The sequence below is a fragment of the Otolemur garnettii genome, unplaced genomic scaffold, assembly GCF_000181295.1.
Source record: "Otolemur garnettii isolate 467f Iridium unplaced genomic scaffold, OtoGar3 scaffold00057, whole genome shotgun sequence".
Taxonomy (NCBI): Eukaryota; Metazoa; Chordata; class Mammalia; order Primates; family Galagidae; genus Otolemur; species Otolemur garnettii.
Genome location: NW_003852452.1, coordinates 11600804 through 11622781, shown reverse-complemented (window position 1 = coordinate 11622781; position 21978 = coordinate 11600804). Strand labels below are relative to the sequence as shown.

Sequence of the window (21978 nt, the reverse complement as noted above, 5' to 3'; positions counted from 1 at the left end):
TGGCTTAGATTGAACCCAAGTGGGTAATCTAGGAAAATCTTCCCATCTCTATGTCCAAAATCTCAATCATGTCTGCAGAGTTCCTTTTGCCCGTAAGTAACATATTCACAGATTCCAAGAAACTGGATATGGCCATCCTTGGGGAAACCTTTATTCTACCTGCCACATGTGTAGATATTTTCACCTCAGAATTCTGAATATAAAAAGAAGTAGGGTGTGTAGAGTTTGCTTCCAAAAAAAAAAAAAAAAAAGAAGTGAGATAAACTAGGGAAAAGATAAAGCAAGGACCTGGAGTCATTCAGTTTCAGCAGCAAGTAAGAAGTTGATTTAAAAGATAATAAAAATGTGAAAAAAAAAAAAAAGTAGGGTGAAAACAAGATGTATCATTAAATTATTCTAATAAGAGGACATTTTCCTTTCACTGCAACATTGAACCTCACACTATTGAAGATGTTGCTTATGGATTTTGTTGTTGTTGTTAACATAGTAATAAAACCTAAATTTCTAGACTATATGGCCAAAGTTAATTTCATGGTTAGGGCAATATTTAGTTAAATTTCTGTTCTCAGTAAGCCATTTTATGTTGTCTTAGTAGTAAAAATGAAAAAAGAAATGATGTGGGTGGAAATTTGCTTAAGAAACTTATTTTTCTCCTCTAGGCACCTGTAATTTTAAATAATTCACACAGAAACTATAGAGTTTTCTAGAAAGAGTTGGAAAAGAAACAAATGAAAGGAAATTCATTAGAATATAGGCTTTCATTCATCTATGTCATGTAGAAACATACAAAGGTGATCCAACTATTCAGACATAAGAGAGTTTATGTAAAAAAATCATTTCAATATTTGAATTAAAAGACTAGCTTTCATTAGATTAGGAGATAGTCATAGACCATGGTGTGTATATAAACATTAAAGAGACATAAATTTATAAATATTATTATAAATCTTGTAATTTTTTAATTATAAGAATTTGTCTAGGGTTTATATTTGAAGTAATCATTTATGAGATTTTAAAGAGTGCTTTTATATGACTGCAAATCTCCATGTAGCTTAATTTAGTACTTAATATACCGGGAAAAAAATAACATTTTGCTATTCATTTAAAAAGAAATATTTTGTATAACTTTAATTTTTAATGACTCTTTTTAGTATTAGTAATTCCTGCTTTATTACCCTAGCAATGAAAATGCCCTAATGTTCCTTCTCCTTCAAACTGATTAATATCTTAAAACTATTGAAAATAGGACTTTAAGCAAATCAGAGTAGCTGCTTTTTGTGATTGTTGTTTCAAATTGTTCTAAGGGTCTGATTCTTAAAAAATGTTATCATCAAGTCTCTGTCACGTTTTGTGTTTTTTTTTTTTTTCCATATATGCCAAGGCTTATCTAAGACCCCATCCAAAAAACCTCCCCAGGACAGTTCACTGCATAAAATTGGTATTTTTTTCTGCAGCATTTGATTCAAATAACTTCAGTTTGATTGCATAACTACTGAGAACTTGCTATGTGCAAAATTAATATTTGGTTCTAAACTGTAAAGACCAGTACAATACATGTTTTAGTCAAGAACTTTAGTCTAACAGAGGAGACAAGCAACAAAGAAATAAAGTGTCTGCCAGAGTATAAATTGCTATACAGTAGAAGGTCTATAGCTGACCACTTCCCTACGTTGCTTACCTCCTTAAGTTGACCTAATTTTCACAGACTGGACATGCACATATCAGCATAATAGACCTAGTTCTTCATGTTGACCACGTCATTGCCACCAGTTTGTTACAGTATGTTGACCAGTTTGTTACAGCCCCTTGGGTTGACTTATGGAGGTTCTACTGTATAATCTTTTCCTGATAACCTCCATAAATGTCACACCCACAGACACACACAAATTTTTTTGGTACAGATTATGTCCCATATGGAAATAGTATTTTAAGTGATGATAGAATTCTGAAAAGACAAATTGGGTGTTCCTTGAACACAGCATGAAAAAAAAGAAAATAAATCAAGATTGTAGCATGTTTTCTGGGCAGGGGGAAGGAGAGTATCAATATGGAATGAAGACTTAAAAAAACTTCAAACCAGAATGAGACTTAAAAAAACCTCAAACCAGAATGTTATGCTTAAACTGCAATCAGGAGAACCTTTAATGCAATGGAGGTTTACATTTGTTTTGTGTTTTAACCCAAGAGTCAAATTCCTGGAGCTGTCATCTCATAGAGCAACTCGATGGATATAGCAGATAGGAGTAGGGGGACAGTGAGATGGGGAGACCACGCTGGAGTCCAGCACAGATGAGATGAAAGAAAGCCTGACTGAGGCTGGTGGCGATGAGAAAGGAAGAGAGCTAGTGTGTGCCAGCAACCATAATATCGCCTCCGATCACCAGGCATTCCATTCTCATAAGGCGCATGCAACCGAGATCCCTGGTAGGCAGCAGTTTACAGCTGGGTCTGCACTCTGCTTAGAATCTCATGCCTCTGCTTATCCGACAGGAGGCAGAGCTCAGGCAGTGATGAGAGTTTTGGGGAGCGGCTTTAAAATACAGTGGAAGCTATGCTCACCTCCTGTGCTGGGGCCCAGTTCCTCACGGGCCACAGACCAGTATTGGTCTCGGGGTGGGGGATCACAGCTGTATGCTAATGGAAGCATTGGCTGTTGCCCTTATTTAAACATTCTGTAAATATTCACCTTCTATCTGCCACTTGCCTCTGATTTCTTGGAAGACAGAAATCATCTTGCATCGTTCACAGCATATGTGAGTGCTTAATACCTGTTGAATAAACAACTTAGCAAATTTTTATATAAGGTCAAGGGTAGAATTATGAAAGTACAAATCTAACACCAGCAGACAAAAAATGATGCGATGATATACCCTAATGGTTACAAATCAATACATAAATGCTTGGCTATATTTTGTTAACGTTAGCTGCTTCCTGTAGACAAAATTTTTTTAAATATTCAAGATATGGCAACCATTCACGTGTTAACTAAACCAGGAATATTTAAAAGTATCAACAAAAATCGTATCAAGTTGACATAAGATTCACAGGTTTTGCATTCATGATTTCATGAATATAAGAAGGATTTATATAATATAAGAAGGATTCGTAGGGTGGTGCCTGTGGCTCAAAGGAGTAGGGCACTGGCCTCATATACCCAACAGTTTCAAACCCAGCCAAAAACTGCCAAGAAAAAAAAAGAAGGATTCATATTTAATCAATAATTAGCAATTTTCTTCTTTGAAATTAGAGATTGAATGACAAAGGAAACAATAAAGGTGAGTCTTTATTCTGTGCAAAATATTAGTTTTCACATTAGAGATCAGCCTACAATGTGTCACAAATCTCACAAGCCAGCCTCCTCTGGCACTAACGCAGAAACATCTTCAATAAAGGGAAAATCAAATGGAAAACTAGTGTGGGCCCTTTGCTGCTCTTTTAAAAATGTAAAGAAGAAACATATTCACATTCAGTTAAATATACAAAGAAGTCTGTGTAAAGACACATAACTTAATAATAGCAGTTTCTTATCGGCAAAAGTGGTAGGAACTGGCGGAGTGAATAGAGAAAGGGAATGATCTGCAGCTCATTGCTTTGTGTATGTTTCACTTTAAAACCACTGCTCATCATAGCTTTCAAATATTTAGTTAACTTCTTTCAAAAAGGCAATCACTGTAAAGACTGATAAATTTTAAATACTTTTGTGTGGTTTCCCCACGCATAAAGAAGCCATGGAAAGAATGGGTAGATGAGAAAAATATTCCCTTTTCTTGAACAGAACCAACTTCATTTTGTATATTTATTTATTCACTTATCTATTGAGTGAACGTTTTTTCAGCACCAACTACACTCGCTAACTTAAACAAATTCTCACGAGTCAGGAGGCTGGGCGTGTAGACCACGCTGACCTGGTTTCCAGCTACAAAATGTTTGAATCTATTATCTTCCAACCAAGCAACTGTCAGGTATTGTTGAAAGAGCAGGCCTTGACGTGAAAAAATACAAAGAAACTCTTCTGTTTATTGTACCAGCCAGTCAGAGGACTGAACGTTCCCGCTGAGCTTAAGTTTTGAAGCCACTTATTTTGTTACACATAACTAAAAATTTCATGATGTTTTAAAAATTTTTTAATTTGCTTTCTAATTTCTAGAGCTATATTTTTAATTCTATGCCCAATTGTCCTGGATCAATTATAGGATCACAATAATACATAATATTATATACTTTTCCCCGTAGCTATGAATGAATGTTTTTCTAAAATTTAACTGTGGGGGGTGGTGCTTGTGGCTCAAAGGAGTAGGGTGCTGGCCCCATATGCTGGAGGTGGTGGGTTCAAACCCAGCCATGGCCAAAAAAATAAATAAATAAAATTTAACTGCGGAATGATACGTCAGCTAATAACACTTTAAAGAATGGCAAGATTCCAGTCTCGTTATAAGGAAAACAGTGTGGTGGGAGGCTGGGGAGTAGGGAGTGGACCTTTCTGGTCAGGGACTCCCTGTGTCACTGGGTGCCCCAGGTGTAGCAGAGTGTCTTGTAGCCATAGGTCTCCAAACTGGAGGGATGAGCCCATATCTGCTCCTCTCTGAACATCCTAGTTCTTATTTTTTTTTCATTTCTTCAGTAAACCTGGCCCCAGAATGTCACGAATTACACATCTGCTGATGGGCCACCAGTAATTCATTATTGATTAACTCAAATGATGCAAGTAAATTCCATGAACCTATAATTCAACATTGTTGCCTAGCATTTTAGATAAATGTAGAATCATTGGAGAAGCACAGTATGATCTTTTGATTCGTTCAAAAATAGGTAGCCCAAGTGGCCCCTTAAAGAATAGCTGCCAGGTGGCGCCTGTAGCTCAAAGGAGTACAGCGCTGGCCCCATATGCTGGAGGTGGTGAGTTCAAAACCAGCCCTGGCCAAAAAACTGCAAAAAAAAAAAAAGAGAGAGAGAGAGAATAGCTACCAACCATACCTTAGTCATAATATTTAGGATTGTTTAAAAAGCAAAATGATGGTGGTTTTCTGCCTAAATTCATTGCATCTCTATAATTTCCAACTTAAACTCCTACACTATTCTACTTATAAAGATCATAATTGCCATCAAGCTTCCCCACCATCCTTGGGACTATTTGTCCCTCCATAGCTATAGTTAAAGGCAGGATAGCCTAATCAGTAAAGCACTTAGGCTCTTCAACAGTGTCATTTACCTGTATATGGTATTGGGCAAATTACCAAATCTCTCTAAGTCTTCATTTTATTACCTGTAAAAGGGGGTTTATGAGAGGGGAAACCATAGGTTGCTATGAGGACTAAAGATAAGTCATTAGCACAGAATGAGGCATCATCTTTTCACTTTGCATGTTAGTAACTAATGATTGAACTGGTTAAATGCTCGGGAGAAATAAAACAACTTTAACTAAACATCTTTAGGCCCATACGAAATTCCTAAAACTTGCAATGGACCCAAGTATGTTGTTAGAACCTCATGAGGCTAAAAAGCTTTCCTTTATTTCCCACAACCTTGAAGCATTAAAATATGCCAAGACACAATGAGATGATTAAATTACACCTCGGCTATGCATTTTTTACTAATTATGTCTGAGAGAAAAATTGCCTAGAAATTTTTTAAAACAACATTGACTCCAGTGTAAAAGCTCAGTAGACACTAGCTGCCAACAGTGGTATCATCAGATTATATTTTGTGTTAGCCTTTTAAATATTGTTGTAAATAACATAGTAAATATGTTAAACTAAATATATTAAATAGAAATCAAGACCTTCGTGCTAAAAGTGATTCTATCCTATCATTATGGTAAGGGATAATTGTAAGTAGTTTATTTTTCTATTCAGTTTGGAAAATTCTGACTCAGAGATCATTTAACCCTTTTTTGTCACTGTGTGCTCTGATTCAGGGAATAGACACAACAGCTTCTATTTCTGATGTGTGCTCTTACCATGCCGTCCGCCCTGCCCCGTATCTCCGACCTGGAGATGATCTCCCAGTTACCTTCTCCACACTCCCAAGGATGTGGGCACTTGAGGCATCTCCCATTTCAGGGACCGCCTTCTGAGCACCCCGCCTACTCGGCTGCCTCTCTTCCCGTGCCCTTCTGGTTTCCCACTATGCCTATTCGGGGGATCTGGCACATTTCTTTCTTTGCTCATTTTCATCACTCTTCTATATGATTTCTCAGCATTGGTTTCATCTCACTCAAAGCGACAGACTTTGCATGCCCGCCAGCCTTCTCGCTGAAATGCACATTCTCTCTCTTTTGGCCTGCTGAAGCCTCAGTCATCCTTTTTATCACAAACACTTAGACTCTTTCTTGGAGCCAGCCTGACCGGGCTTTCTGCCCTTTCCGCTGGGCACTGCCTCCTCTGTTGTCTCTCTCTCTTGCATCTTATGAAACCTCAGGAGCTGGAGATGCTGGATATCCGCAGTCTGTGCCTTGTGTTCTCTCTCCATGATTCTCCACCCAGTGTGGTGCCTTAAAAAGCTGTCTTGCTTGGTTCTCAGGCTCTCTGCCTTCTCAGGCAAGAGTCTCTGCCTTCCAGAAAGATATGTCAGGGTTGGAGAATGAGTTTGCGACCTTCATTTTCTGTCCAGGGCTCTCTTCCCCTGTGAGAACACCTCAGGCTGGCTATGCCCTTGACCTGAGGGTACAGAACCCCTCAGGGCAGCCTTTTCATCTGACCACTTTTCTTCTGAATCCAGGTAACTGTTCCCTTTTCTTCTGTAAGTCCTAGTGGTCATTAAGCCTCTGCTGTTACCAGCTCCAGGTTAGGGCACTCTCTTGTGGCTTCCCACTTCTGGCTGGCTTACGTCTGTGAATAGTCCCTTCATGAAGCCCTCTGGAATTACTCTCATTTGTGTGTGCCATCTGCTTCCTGCTGGAGCCCTAAAGAAAGAAAATGATTCCTAATTACAAACAGGTTAATTTCCTCTAACCTTCGCGGACCATGCTGTGTACCTGAGAGGTTCTGTGTGTTCATTACCTTAGGAGAAATCAAATTAGTCCTTTCAAGGCTGGATGCTAAGAGAAGTCCTTTAACCACAGAAAGTGAGAGAGAGCCCTGCCCAGGGTGAAGACTGTCTATGCTTTGCTGCACATGGAACTTCAAAGGATGTCCTTAAATGTGGAATTCCACATTACATTGCAATAGAAAACATCAAAACTTTGCCTCTTAAAATCAAGATTTTGGATGGGGCCAATACATCGTTTATTTAGAATAGTCTGGAAAAAAACTCTCTGTTTATGTTCATTTTATAGATTCCAAAACATTATTATGTTCCCAGTTTCTTAGTTATTTAAAAATTCGAAATAGACATACTATTTACAAAATGCTGTAGACGTCCCTGCTTTTCAAGTAGACTATACGAAATGAAAATTCACCTTTTTTAAAAAGTGATCTTTGTGACCATTACTTACACAAATTTAAAAAGCAGAATTTTATTTCTTTCCCCTGATCTGTTACATTTCATTACATCATCTCTATTATAAATTTATGGGCTTCCTGCATTCCTTCATTCCTTACTGCACCAATTTGTTGCTTTTAGGTGGAATAATAAAACACTAATGTTGGAAGAATTGTATATAAATAAAATCAATATTTTAAATAATGATCTGAGATCCCAGTAAAGTACACAAGACGTATAATAGGTCAGAAAGAGTCTTTTCACATTACCTTAGGAGTTAATGGGTATATTCTGGGCCAGATTTTGAAAAGTCTTATGTCTAGATCTCATGATCATTATTTTAGAACTGGTAGAGGGTTCAAGTTTAATCCTTCTATTTTATAGTTTAGAAAATGGAAACTCAGTGTTATTAAAAGAATTTTTTTCAATTCACAAAGCTGTTTAGTAGAACAGCCAGCACTATATTTTAAATCTTTAACTCTTAGCTTACTTGTTTGCCCTGGATTAGGTTAGAGTTCTACCAGGCTTTAAATATACTAAAAAGAAAAGAATTGAATTTTCTTATAAAATGTGGAAATTCAACTTTTGGTTTATAGAATTGAAATCTCTAACTACTAATATAGTTTGAATTAAAGAAATCTGTAATATAACACTTACAACAAAAATATATTTAATGACCTTTAAAACTTATAATTGTGTCGAATCTCTCTTATAAAACTGTGATTGAAATGCGTAGAGAACTAAGCAAGGCCTGTCTTTACAACTGGAGGAATTTATTTCAGGCAACTTCGAGGCAATTTTTCCTTCTTAGACACAAGTAAAGTTCATTTCGGGGTGTCTGGGTGTATTTCAATTTGTGTCTTGGTCTATTTTAATGCTTGAAGGCCATAGGAAATAAAAAGAAGCACTTTAGTCTTGAGATGTTCTAGCAACACACCTGGATCTGTTGCAAGTTTCAGGATTCAGTGTGGTTCTAAAGACACTGCTCAATTCAAGTTGCTGCATTTCTCCTTTGCATTTAACCCGATTAATTATAAGTGATTAACATGTTCTTATATGTGTAAAGAACTTCTAGTTGCTCTTTAAATGTAAAAGTTCTACAAAATTCTTTTTCTTCTCCGTAACAGGCTGTATGAAGCTGTTTCCTATAAATCAGGTATCTGATTTTATAATTTCTAGAATTTTTTTTTTAAAGTCATACAATATTTCACTTGCAGCTATGAAATCCAAGACCATCTGAAGTTCGTTTTACGGGCTATTAAAATTTTAGGTATGATTTTTATTGGGGAAAGCCAAAGGGAGAAGCAGGAATCAGAGTGTCCTCTCAGTGGAATCCTGGGTTGGCTACCGGGAGCTCTGTCACTTTAAAGAAGTTGCTTACCATTTTTGACCTTGTTTCCTCATCCACAAAAAAAAAAAAAAAAAAAAAAAGGACATAGTAATATCAACCTCATGGGAATATTTTGAAAGTAAAATGACATAATAAATGTTAAATGCTTAGGAAATTTGAGGATTCTAATTGTCAGTTATCTCCATCTTGGACAAAGGAAACAGCTTCTTATCATCTGCTTGGTTAACTAATATCCCAGTTCCTTCCTTGTCCTAAAGTTCTCATCCTAACATTTTGATTTCCTAAATATACTACTCTAGTATTTTTTAAATGAATGAGAGATACTAATGTCTTCTTAATTCTTCTCCTAAATCTTGAAATAGAATAAAATATTACAATATGGGGGTGGGGGAAGGGGAGAGCAGAGAGAGGGGGGAAAAAGGCTATGCTGTGGCTTGTGTTGCGTTAAATCCTATAAATTTAATTCACTAAACCAGAGACCTGAATGAATGAATACCCATTTGATTCACATTTTTGGGTGCTTTTAGATTTTTAAATACTCTGCTCATAACCTTACACCCTATAGTAAGTAAAGGAAGACTTGCACCTATCAAATATTAGCCTACAGGACAGCTTAGATGTCTGCTTGTAGAAAATTATGTCTAGTCTGTTATCATACTAATTAGATGGCCAATGTTCTCATTTATAATCCACTCATATAGAGAGGAACGAAGATTTTACATCCATTGACTCAGCAAACTTTTATGTACATTTCCTGTTTACCAGACACTCTACTGGGTATGTTAGGGCATAAAACGTCCCTGTTCTATAAGGCTTACTTTCTAGAAAAGGGAATCAGATAATAATGAAGGAAATATCGAATATACAAAGTGAAGGCACATGCTACAATATAAAACATGAGGCATGGTAAGAGGTAGGAACTAGCAATGGGGCAGGGCTGCCCTAGGTAGGGTGCTCAGATAAGGACTCTTCAATGAGAATCCTGGGAGATAGCTGGTTGTCAGGTCATCTAGAGCCTTCAGGACACAGAAAGAGCTTTGGATTTTACTCTGAGTAATAAGTGAGGCCTTTGATGGTTTTTATCTAAAAGTGAGCCATGCTGACATTTAAAATCAATAAACTCTCTGGCTAGTGGAGGAGAAACTGAGAGGGATAGGAGTAGAACCATAAAAGCAATTTAAGATAAACTCTAAAATAGTGAAAGCAAGTTCATCCAGTCTTAATGTCTATGTACAGCGATACTTAGAGGCATTCCTTTAATTAGTGAAGAGTTTTGTGAAGGTATTTGAAAGCATCAAACACCCAACAGAGTGCTGTATGTCGTTTATTACACAAGTTTCTATGTACCCATCTGTAAATGATAATTAGGTCTTAAAAATTAGTCTCCAGCTTTCTTTCACCAAGAAGTTTCATGATATCTGTTAACCAGTATGATGAAGAGTTATCAAATTTATATCCTCTTTCTGTGTTCCAAGTTGCTCTCATCCCCATGTCTATGTTAGGCAATTCCCCCTTTGCTTCAATACTCCTATTACACAGATAGTTATGAGACTTGAGCTGTAAAATCAAGGAAAGATGGTTTTAAGACCTCGCCTCTATAACCTGAATGCATCATGGGTCTTGGTAGTTAAGTCTGCGGCTGTGTTGGAGAGTATACGTGTGAAACTACTTTGGCAGACAGTTACTTCACTCTTGGATAGGAACTGAAAATGGATCTCCCATTGAGCGGGAACAGGACACTCTTAACCCATAACCCTGGCAATAGCAGCTCTGGGTTGTTACCATTAACCACTTAGCACAGTGTGTTTGGAATTATCTAGTCTCTAATGTCATGTTCTCTGCTCTGGTTTCAGCCAGGTTTCACCTGGACTTTGTGCCATAGCCAAGCCCAGGGCTTAACGTTATATGCTCAATACAGAAAGCATTCCTTCCAGAGAGCAGACATACCAGGAGGTCCTGCTGAGGGCAGCTGGTGAGCACTTTCTTTGTCTTCTAGTGGAGATAGCAGGAGAGAATCAACACTGAAAATATGATGTAAAAATCCAGGAATCTCACTAGGTTTTCCGACAAAGTCCTCCTTTTCCTGTCCCTCAGCAATGCAACAAAATTCTGTTTAATCAATCTCTAGGAGAAGGAGGAAGGGCAGGGAGGAAGTGATGCGTGAAAATTGTAGTTCTTTGAAAGAAAAGAGGGGAAGTGGGTTAGCTAACTGAAGGATGATTGTAATGTTAATTGCCTTTCCTAATTGTACTCTATCAAACCGCTTCTTCCTCCTTCCCATTTGCCATGGAGTCACTAGACTGCGTCTTCCGGCTGGTTGGGGCAAACGGTTGGATGTGCAAAGATAAAAAGCCATCTATAGACTTTAAGGATATATTTGATTCTGAAATTTTAATGTGCAATAGAATTATAGCAAGTGGAATCCCAGATCACATGACTCTAGCAATCTATCAAGGAATAAGGTTCAGGGCAGCACCTGTGGCTCAAAGGAGTAGGGCGCCGGCCCCATGTACTGGAGATGGCAGGTCCAAACCCAGCCCTGGCCAAAAAAAAAAGAAAGAAAGAAAGAAAGAAAGTTCAATAAAGCTAATAGATAAGTGTCCTCCAACTTTGCCTCCCAAAACCTTACATCTATTTTTAAATGGCTCAAAACTGTTATGACTATTAGTTTATAGCTTTCTCAAGGTCATCATATCTAGACAAGCCCTGGCACAATTTTGATGGGGGGAGGGTCACTCACAAAGAACACAACACACAGAAAAACTTGTTTTCTGGGTGCTGGGTGGGCAGTCTCCACTACTTCAAACAGGAGGTGTCTGTGCTGCAACTCAAGTCATCACCTGGCCTAATGCTTCTATGATGTATTAATTTACTTATTGACTCAGTAAGCTTTTTATTGAGTATCAACCTCATGCCAGTCATCAAAAAAGAAAAAAAAAGTACTTATTTTGAGCCTCTATTATGTGTCAGGCTGCACACTGGCCTGTGACATAAGTTATCTTTGTATATTATCCCTTCTAAACCTAACAGCAACCCCACCAGGTAATTGTTAGGAACCATGAAAATGGATCTCATCCTGCAGGAAGAATCAGAGGTGATCGGATTAAGTGTTCCCAAGGAGGGCCATTTAGAATAAGGCCACTGTGTTGCCATTCAAATCCTACTCTGGCATTGCTAGAGCCCATGCTTTCTGTTTGAGTTTGTGGTCAGTACTGGATGCCCCAAGCCTCACCTCTGTGTTAAACTACCTTTGCCTTTCCTCATTCTTCAAGGTTCAGATTAATTGCCACCCACCTCTGAGGCCCTCTTAGATTCTCGTAGGAAGAATCAGGTATGTTTCACTACTATTCCTATAATGAAAACCCAAGAATCCCTCTAAAAAGCACTTATAATACTGGATCAATAAAAGCACATACTTTGAAATTATGCAGACCTATGTTATCATTCCAGCTTGATCCCTCAGTAATTGTGTGATGTTCATCAGGGTAAGTAACTTTTCCAAAATCTCATATAAACCCTCAGGGGAGAAAACTTTTCTGCTGTCATCAGTATATCCCCAGTGACCAGAAGAGTACCTGGCACTGGCATTCTGGGGGCACTTAATAAATATGAACATCCTAATGAATGAATGAGTGTTTAGAGATTGACAAAGCAGTCGATATAGGTAGAGTGCTGAGTTTTGGATTGACCATAACGTCAAACTTGAGAGATAAAAGGTAGAAAAAAATGGAAGGACCAGATTTTTAGGGGCCACATGTCTCAGAGTTCGGACTTTACACACATATTCTAAGCCCTGTGTGTCCAGCTTCTGGCCCTGAGAATTTCAGCAGGGCCAGAAGATAATATAAATGACACCTGTTACACTATATGGCTTCTTCCTCATGGATTCCCAATTAGATCAGCCCTGACTCTCCCTGTTGAGGGAGGACGTGCTGTGGATCCTTCCTCATCTAGCACATTGTCTGGAAATTTATATGATAGTTTGTGTGTGATCCCTCATTCTTGACCTTAAAATTGAGCAGTTAGCACCAACTGATGCTCTTCTGTCCTTTCAATGAGGCTCACTAGGAAACAAAGCCTGAAAGGGCCTGACCAGACATTCTTCAACATGCTATTTGCTAAGCCCTCATTTTTTTCACCAGTGCCTAAAATTACAAAACTTTAGAGCTGGAAGATAAATCAGCTCATCTCTTTGAACACTCTCCTATCAAGGGAACTAAGGTCAAGTGAGCTTCAGCAGAGTGCTCCCGGTTAAATTCCATGATTTTCTCAGGTGAATGAGAGGTGTGGGTCAGGAGAAATAACAATTGTACAGCACTGTGCACCCAGTAGACCCACTCTGGGTCTGCATTTCACTGCAGCTTCATCTTGTGGGCAGGTCGGTGAAGGACTGGTAACTTAATTCAGATGCTCATTTGATCTACTAATGCATCTTGCTTTTAACAATGTGAAGAAACCATCTGTTTTCTTACCACCAAGGAAACGTGGAAGGCAGGCTATGTTTAGGATGCTAAGTGGATGTAGGGCTGCTGTCACCGTAGCAACCAATTGTTTGTTTACATTTTTTTTCATTACATCCCAATATATCACTGATTTCAAATCTTTCTTCAGCCAATACCTTCCCAGAAGTATTTTATTTCAATAGCCTCTCTCTTCTGTCTTTCTTATCCTAATCTAGCCTACTCACGATAAAGAAATATTTTTCAGATATTACTTTCATTGATGTCATTACTGATTTTTGACAGTTCACACCAGGCAGCATACACGCATGACACTTACTTCACAAGGTAGATGTGCTTATGCCCATTTTACTTGCTATTAAATTCAAACTCAGGGAGGTCAGGCATCTTTGCCGTGTTCTTAGGAACTAGTACATGGAAGATTTAGGATTTTAACCCTGTTTTTAGACTTAAGAACCTATACCTTTTCCACTCTAGCACGCTTCCACTCTTTCATGTCACCAATATTGTTGGATTCCTTTTGTCCAGTGAAGACATCCAATAGTCACATCAAGTGTAAAACTCCTCTAACATGTCATCAAGCTCCGTATTTCTGAATACAAACTACCCGTTCTTATTTCTGAGTATTTATCGCAGTACTCACGTACAACATTGCTCCTCTTCTTCCCTGTGAAATCTCACCACCCCAATGGAATAATTCACCAGGAATGTGCCCCTCGGTTCTTAAACCCTCCAGATACAGAGCCTTTCATCTATCTCCTCTCCCTCTCTTACACTCACTTGTTGTTACCCTCACTTGATTTTACTCTTATTTAAATTTGTCCAAAAATAGGATGTGCGAGGCAAATATGTGCATGCACATTTATTCTTCCAGTGAATTTTGTTATTACTTTGGAGAAAGAGTGTGTGGGAAAAACTTGACAACTGTGACTGTGAGGTCGACTATGGCCAATCATCAGAAAATTGTCTTTATCTACCCAGCTCTGTTTCGGTGGAGTCAGGATGAGGAGATAAAATGTGTACCCACAGCCCCAGATTTACTGTTAGCCTTTTTCTCAGAAGTCCATTTCCAAGCAGGGACTCAGAAGATTGCCACCGTGAGTGTTCAGTCCAATAAATTAGTGTGTATGAGAATAGGATAAAGGTCTTCCCTCAGCTGAAAGGAATTTTAAGGAACACTATATCCCAGACTTTATGATAGGCTTTTAAATGGTCATCCTCACCCCAGTACAAAAATGTTCAAAGGTTAATATGGAAAACTCATATTTATATAAAATTTTAGAAAATGGGATTACACACAAATACCGTTGTTATAAATTCAAAGCCTTCCTCATGTTAAGCCAAAATTCCCCCTTCAAACATTTTGAATAAAACTTGGAAAATAGTGTGCACTTATCTACTTTCTCAAATAGAACATATAAGATATATTTCCTTATCTTGGTGGCTCCAGGCCATCCTTGTCATTATTAATTGCTATTCAAGTCAGTAGTATAGTGTGGAGTTGCTGAGGCATGATTAAGGTGAGCTCCCCTTAATACTGCATACAATTCACGTGAGCTTTCTATTCTTTGCAGAGAATTTGTCTCTTTTTTTATCTATTTTGTGTCTTTGTAGCTATTCTTCCTTGCAGTTTTCATTAGACTGACTGCTATGAATTTCCTCATCTCCACATTTGATGTGACTTTTGACCTGCCACAGACTGATACACCAACTCAATTTTTTTTTTTGCTAAAATTCTGTCTAAAGCAAAGGAGTGTTGAATAAGAAGGATGTAGACTTCTTATATAAAAGAACATTAGTGTATAATTATACAAGGTTGGAACTCATCCTAGAAAACTTGCCACCTACCTCATTGTTTAAATATCACCACAGTCCCCTTCAACGTATTGCCTTTGGAAACTGGACATCAACACCAGCATCTAGTCCACCCTTTATTTTTTTTTAATATTTTATTTATTTTTTTATTAAATCATAGCAGTGTACATTAATACTATCATGGGGTCCAGTGTACTGTTTCTGTATACAATTTGAAATACTTTCATCCAACTGGTTAACACAGCCTTCATGTCTTTTTCTTAGTTATTGTGTTAAAGACATTTATGTTCTACATTTAGAAAGATTCACATGTACCCTTAGAGGATGAACCAGAGGCCTGATCCCACCAATCACCCTCCCTCCACCCACCCTCCTTCCTCCCCTCCCCTCCCTCTCCCCAGTCCACTGTTTAGAGCAATTCTGGAACTCTTTTTTCTGGAATAGCTATCAGAGCCTCAGTCATACGCGGCCTGATGATTAAGTTTGCAAACTCGTCCTAGAAAAAGTGCTCCATCCTTCACTGCTGAGCATCACCGTGGTCACTGGACAGCCCAGGGGGATTCTTAAAGACCACTCTGCTGTGGACAGGCCCTCTATTCTTTCATGTTCATATTTCCTGAAAGAGAAACTGAGGCGAATGAAGACTTTAACTTGTGTGTAGTTACCACATGTGCATACCCTATGTTAATTTTTACCACTCAGTTCATTTTAGTTTCCTTACCACTCCTCACTGTATGGAGTTTGACTATTTAAATAGAGGTCTCACCACCACTGTAGGCATGAAGCAAACCAGCTTGGAACGCAGAGCTCCCAGAAGGGGACCCTCCATGACTCTCCATGCTGCTTACGGGGGCTAGTGCTTTGCTCACCTCTTCAGTTTAACTTCTCTCTATTTATCAAATACTGGTCAATAACACATGGTCAAAAGTGTGCTGCAACTGAGTCCGTAGAAAAGGTCTTTGAGAGATGGGGACAATGTGGTGAACTTGCCTTGTTCCAGCCGGCGGGCATCTATCTAGAGAAGCAGAAAAATTACTTCCACAGATTATTTAATGTGCAGAAGTAAAACCCTACCAGTCACATGTGAAAATTTGGTTTGTTAAGCCCTTCAGATGATTTTCTCTGTGCACTTTTTTCTGTTTTCCTGTGGTGAATTTCCTGTTGAATTTTAAGCGTTTTGTTCCTGAAATCACATCTCCTGTTGTTTTTTTTTTTTTTCCTGGCTTCTCCATCACCACACCTATCGAGTTTTGTGGTGGAACTTGTGTATCATGGTCTGCGTTCATAGAGAGATCCCTTAACTTGACTGGCTGGCAGCAAAAATATGCTACCACGTGTTAACAGTAACTGAAAAGAGAAATACCCCATGAGAGAAAGGAAGAAGGCTGTCAGACAGAAAATTTCAGCCCAGATACCGAACTCATAGAAACATTTGGAAAAAGAAATAAAAAGAGAAACAAGAGAGAATCATGACATCAATGGGATTCAGACTTATTTTCTTAGCCCCTTATAGCCAAGTCTCTCCCTTCTCAAATGAGATCTACAAAGGCAAAACCATGCCGTGTTCATCTTGGTATCTGCTCCACCTCCCACTGCGTCTAGCAAATAATGCTGGATAATTGTTAGGTGTTGAAGAAAAACTGACTTCTTCCTACTGCTGTGTGAATGTTCAGCCAGATTAATTAGTGCGTTTGAGAATGGAATTTGTGGTATGTTTAATCCTGGGAGAAATGAGGTGCTGGTTCACAGAAATATGTTCTTCAAGATTCTTCCTGATGAACTGTTAACATATGTTGGACTTGCTCTTACTGCTCCAACTCTAATATTTGCGATTCTCATTTCTTTATTTGTGGTCTAGGAGTAGTAGAGTTTAATAATTAAGGACAACAACTCTTTGAGAGGCATTTGAAATTGTCCATTTTCCACATTCATTTTCATTTTCCTGCCATCTGCACAGTCAAACACAGTATACAAATCTATCTCAGGTACAACGGATAGTTCCGCTTTATAAATGAAACAAAACAGGTCGGGTTTTATCCAGATTAGTTAAATAGTTTATTCATTTTTTTCCAAACTTGTGTACTGACAACCAGCTGTCCACCAAGTACTTCAGTGGGATGTAGAAATGAAGGCAGCCAAGAACCCTGCTGTCCTGGGGGTTCTGTATGGGAGTCAGGGAAACAAGAGAAATGAATTTAAAAGGTAATATCAGACAATAATACGTGCTCTGAAAATACTGTGAAGGATCTGAGGGTGAGTTGGGTGTCGGATTAGGAAGGGGGTGCTTCCTTAGAGTGAGGCACACGACTGGGGGGGGCCTCACTGAAGAGATGCCTGAGTGGTGAGAAGTCAGCCAGACGATATAACAGAAAAAGGTACCAGTCAAGGGAAAAGATTGCACAAAGCCCCCAAAGTAGAGCAAACTTCATGGGAATAAGAAAAAAAGGCAGGGGGTGGGGTTGTGTCAGCCTCAGAGCCGAGGAGCAGAGGCTAAAGATAAAATGAGAGAGGAGGGCAGGGTCCAGATGACCTTGGGCCTTATGTAGAGGACCTTCTAATACATTGTCCGCATTTAAGGAAAAACGTTTAAATGTAGAAACAGGTATTCTTCATAATGACGCCAGACAACAGATATAAACCAGGAATTTTAACTATACAATTATATTAACAATAAGTTCTGGAACACCAGGACTTATAGTTACTCTACTTATATCCCAGAGTTTGACTTTTATCCCAACATAGTTATAAAACCTTAATTTTCAGCAGGGGATGGATATAATTTGATTTGCATGTCATAAGGATCACTTCGACTGCTGTGTAAAGACTAACTTCCAGAAGAGATCAGTTTTGGAGGCTCGTGAAGTAATCCTGGCAAGAGGTGATGGTGGCTTTCAGTAGAACTGAAACGAAAGTCTCTGATTCTAGATACATTTTATAGACAGTCTTGTTGAGACTTGCCCATAAGTTGGACATAGGCGAGAGGAAGAGGATAAAAGTGACTCCTAGGTTTTTGGCTTCAGTCTCTTGGTGAACTGGGGTGCCATTTGCTGATTGTGGAGACACTGCTAGAGGAATTGGTTTAGGGAAATGAGGAAAACGATGGGGAAGGGGTGGAATCCAGGGTCTCATTCTGACTGTGTTAAGTTCGAGATTCTTGAGATATCAAGTAAGCAGCTGTGCTCCTCTTCTTCTTACTGCGTTCAGAGCAGCTTCTGGGCAATGTTATCTGTATCTTCCATAAAACAACTTAAAATGACATTCCAATGTTCTATGAGAGTGATCTTCCATTCAGCATCTTCCTAATATTTTGTTTTCGCTACTTGGCGTTGAAATTGCTCGTGTTATTGATTGCCTTTCTAGGAAAGTATAGACCTGGGCGAAATCATGTTTTCCCTTTGTTATCTGCCGACGGCTGGGCGTATGACACTGACAGTTATCAAATGCAGAAATCTGAAGGCGATGGATATCACTGGTTCATCAGGTACGTATACAGTTGGCCAGAAAGTCAAGGGCACATTTTCCAATAAAATATTCCATGCATCTAAAATTACATATGGCTATTGAATATAAAGGTGGTTTTAAAAGGAGGTACAAAAATAAACGTGCATGTTACACACTCTTCCATGTAAGAATGGGGAATTTGAGAACATATATTCATATTGCTAAATATTTGCGTAAAGAAATGCTGGAGTGACACGTAAAAACTAATGGGTAAAAAGGGCTGGAGACAAATAGGAAAGGGGGAACTTATTGTATCGCTGTCGTCCTGATTTTTGAACTATGTCATGATGTTCATTTTTTTAAAGTTCATAGCACATAGTATATAAAGGTAGACACACCAACAGCAAGTAAATTCTACACTAATTTTGATAAAGAAAAAAAAGTCTGGGGTTCATAAATGTTGTTGAAGAACTTCAGACAGTCTACTCTGAAAATTACTGTGTATTCTACTCTTTCTGGCCACGTATGAAAAGACGTCAGATTTTGAGACAAGCAAACAGCATCAAAGTTGCAATTAAGTGCAAAATTACTTTTTATTCATGCAAAGCTTTTCATCGGAGGAGCACATGGTTTCCGAGCACCACCTCATTAATCCTTGCCAACAGGCTTGTGTATCAAGGAGCTGGTAAATTTCCTTCTCAAAAGCAGAAGAATGTAGCGAGATGTGATCCCTGCCTCGTGTCCATGACTGAAGGGAAGGGCCAGGCCTGCAGGTCGAGCACAATAGTTAAAGGGGAAAGATTTGTGTGATCTGAAGAGAAACCAGAGTACAAGCACAAAAGTGTATCACAGAAGCGAGCTTCCTCCTTAGAACGTACTTCCTATTACTATAATAAAAAAAATCAAAAACAAGTGGGAAACAGACACTGACATTACTATGTTGCCTTGATATCCTCTACATACCTATTTCCAGCCAGAAAATACCTTTTTATTCCTTGATGGAAATGCTTTTGAAATAAACAGATACATTTTTTTCTAGAGTTTAAGAAGGATTCAACTGCTCAGCTGCCATGATTTGGGGGTTTATTCTAAGGAAATAAAATTTCTTACTATGAAAATAGAGAAACAGGGGGAGGGTGATGTGAGAATTGGGGGATGGCCAGAATAAAAAAATAAAAATAAAAACAAAACAAAACAAAAGATAAAGACAGAGCAGACTCTGTTTTAAAGATCTAACTCAGCCCAATGCCAACACTCCCTCCCAAAGCCATACCTGCTTTGAAGAAAAAGACAGAAAATAAGGCTTGTTAGAAATATTGTATAATTTTATATAATATTCTAGCAGGGTTTTTTTAAGATGGTAGGGGTAAGAGTATAGGAATCAAGTCATCTGAAGCAGAATTCGTTAACAATTATCTGATCTTTTTGACCCATAAACAAAGCACAACTAAATTTTTATCTTGTAATTGACATCGTATAGACAATGTCACCTGAGGACCCTTTTTTGTGACCAACATTAAACAAAGTATTGCCCATTTTTAAACATACACTTCTGTGTATGCCATAAACTCTTTGTAGGCATCATTTCCCCAATCTGAGCTCTTTCTCAAGCAGCAACACTATGATAAAAATCCTGCTTCTAAATTTAGTACCTTTTCCAGGAACCAAAGAAAACTTCCAGTTTAATTTAGTGTTAATTAGTGTTAATTTAGTGTTAGCTTTCTAATTTCTGCTATGGTGATGATACTGACCTGAGTCTAGACACAATGTTGCTAAGTCTTTCACACGCCTTTTCCTTCCATCTCATTCAGGACACTAACCGTGTTGCAATTATTCTTACATGTTAGGCTTATGTTCCCTATACATCACTTCTATCAAAATGTGTCCTCAAATACTGTGGCTAAAAGATGCTTTACAGTTCTGGACTGGCTCTTGGTAAACTAGAGGGATTTCTCTTTTGTTTTAAAAACAGTGAAATCAAGGGGCAGTGCCTGTGGCTCAGTGGGTAGGGTGCTGGCCCCAGATACGGAAGGTGGTGGGTTTGAACCTGGCTCTGGCCAAACTGCAACAAAAAATAGCCAGGCGTTGTGGCGGGCGCCTGTAGTCCCAGCGACTACTCAGAGAATTGCCTAAGCCCAAGAGCTGGAGGTGGCTGTGAGCTGTGACGCAATGGCACTCTACTGAGGGCAATAAAGCTAGATTCTGTCTCTAAAAAAAAACCCAGTGAAATCAAGTGAATTCTTTTTTTCGTTGATCTAAGAGAAATTGCTTACATTTAAAATCTAAGAAGTCTTAGAGAATCTACTGCCTCTAAAATAAGTCATTTGAATTTAAAGCCATTACTACCAAATGGCTAAAATAACCACTTTTCTTATTTCACAAAAATTAACACCAGTTTTATCTACACTTTTGCTGTGACCGTCATTTTAACAAAGCTGCCTTCTAACTCCTAGATCCTTATGTCAAAGTGTCTCTGATGTGTGAGGGCCGAAGATTAAAAAAGAGGAAAACGACGACAAAGAAAAACACTCTAAATCCCGTGTACAATGAGGCTATTATTTTTGACATCCCTCCAGAGAACGTGGACCAAGTCAGCCTCTCCATTGCAGTCATGGATTATGACAGGTACGCGTCTCTCTCCGCTCACTAAAGAGCAGCCACATCCAGTCGTGCGCAGGCCAAACTCAGCTTTGGGGGCTCATCGGTGCTACTGCAGTTTTTAATTTAAATTTGAGGAGAGAAAAATGTTGCGCTCAAAATTCATTATTTCCTCTGTTATACTTTTGAGGGGTTTTCCCCCAAAACAGTCATTAGTGAATTAAAATTCACCTGCAGCTGCTAAAAGGAGGGGTCTAGAGATAGGATGGAAGGCATTAAAAAAAGCACCATTGTACAGTGGGCTTTTTTTTTCCACAGTAATAACAGAGATTAAAATCAACAATTTGTTTTTCCAAGTGGGCTGGAAGATGAGCACGCGTATCATGCTGCTCATTGACTACTATCTGAAAGGGCAGGTTTCATCATCTCTTTGCAACTCACTTTTCCTATGTGGACAACTTCACTGTGATGCAGAAATGCAAACTGTGGGGGCTAAGCGTGAAAGATGATTGGTGGCCGCAGGAACACAGCTTTGATGCTGTCACCTTAATCTTAAACTATTATTTTGTGAATAGGTCTTCCAGCTCATGCACTCGAATCACTTCTCTTTTCCTGATATAAACTGCACGCTCGGGACCGCAGGGTCCTCATGCCGAGCTCCTCCCTTCGCCCCCTCCCCCCACTCTGCCCTTTGTCTGGAATGTCCTTCTGCTCTGTGTACCCTGTCCCCCAGTGCTCCGTGGCCCTGCTCGTGTCAGCACCCCTGTAAGTCTTCTTTGGCTGACCAACCTCTTCTTCCCTGAACTCTTGTCCCACTGAAGGTTTATCTCTCTTATTTTGCCCTTCCTACATACTTCTTCTTATTTTGATTATATATCTATAAATTGGGGGAAA

The 21978-nt window shown here is 38.8% G+C and overlaps 1 protein-coding gene across 1 annotated transcript in view; it reads left to right on the top strand.

Moving 5' to 3' along the window:
• Positions 1–21978, top strand: part of SYT10 (synaptotagmin 10) — a 50513-nt gene that overhangs the window by 24663 nt on the left and 3872 nt on the right. Inside the window, exons 4-5 of the mRNA XM_003792491.1 lie at positions 18406–18526; positions 20940–21111. Of these exons, the coding sequence (XP_003792539.1) occupies positions 18406–18526; positions 20940–21111 (293 nt within the window). The remainder of the gene's footprint in view (positions 1–18405; positions 18527–20939; positions 21112–21978) is intronic.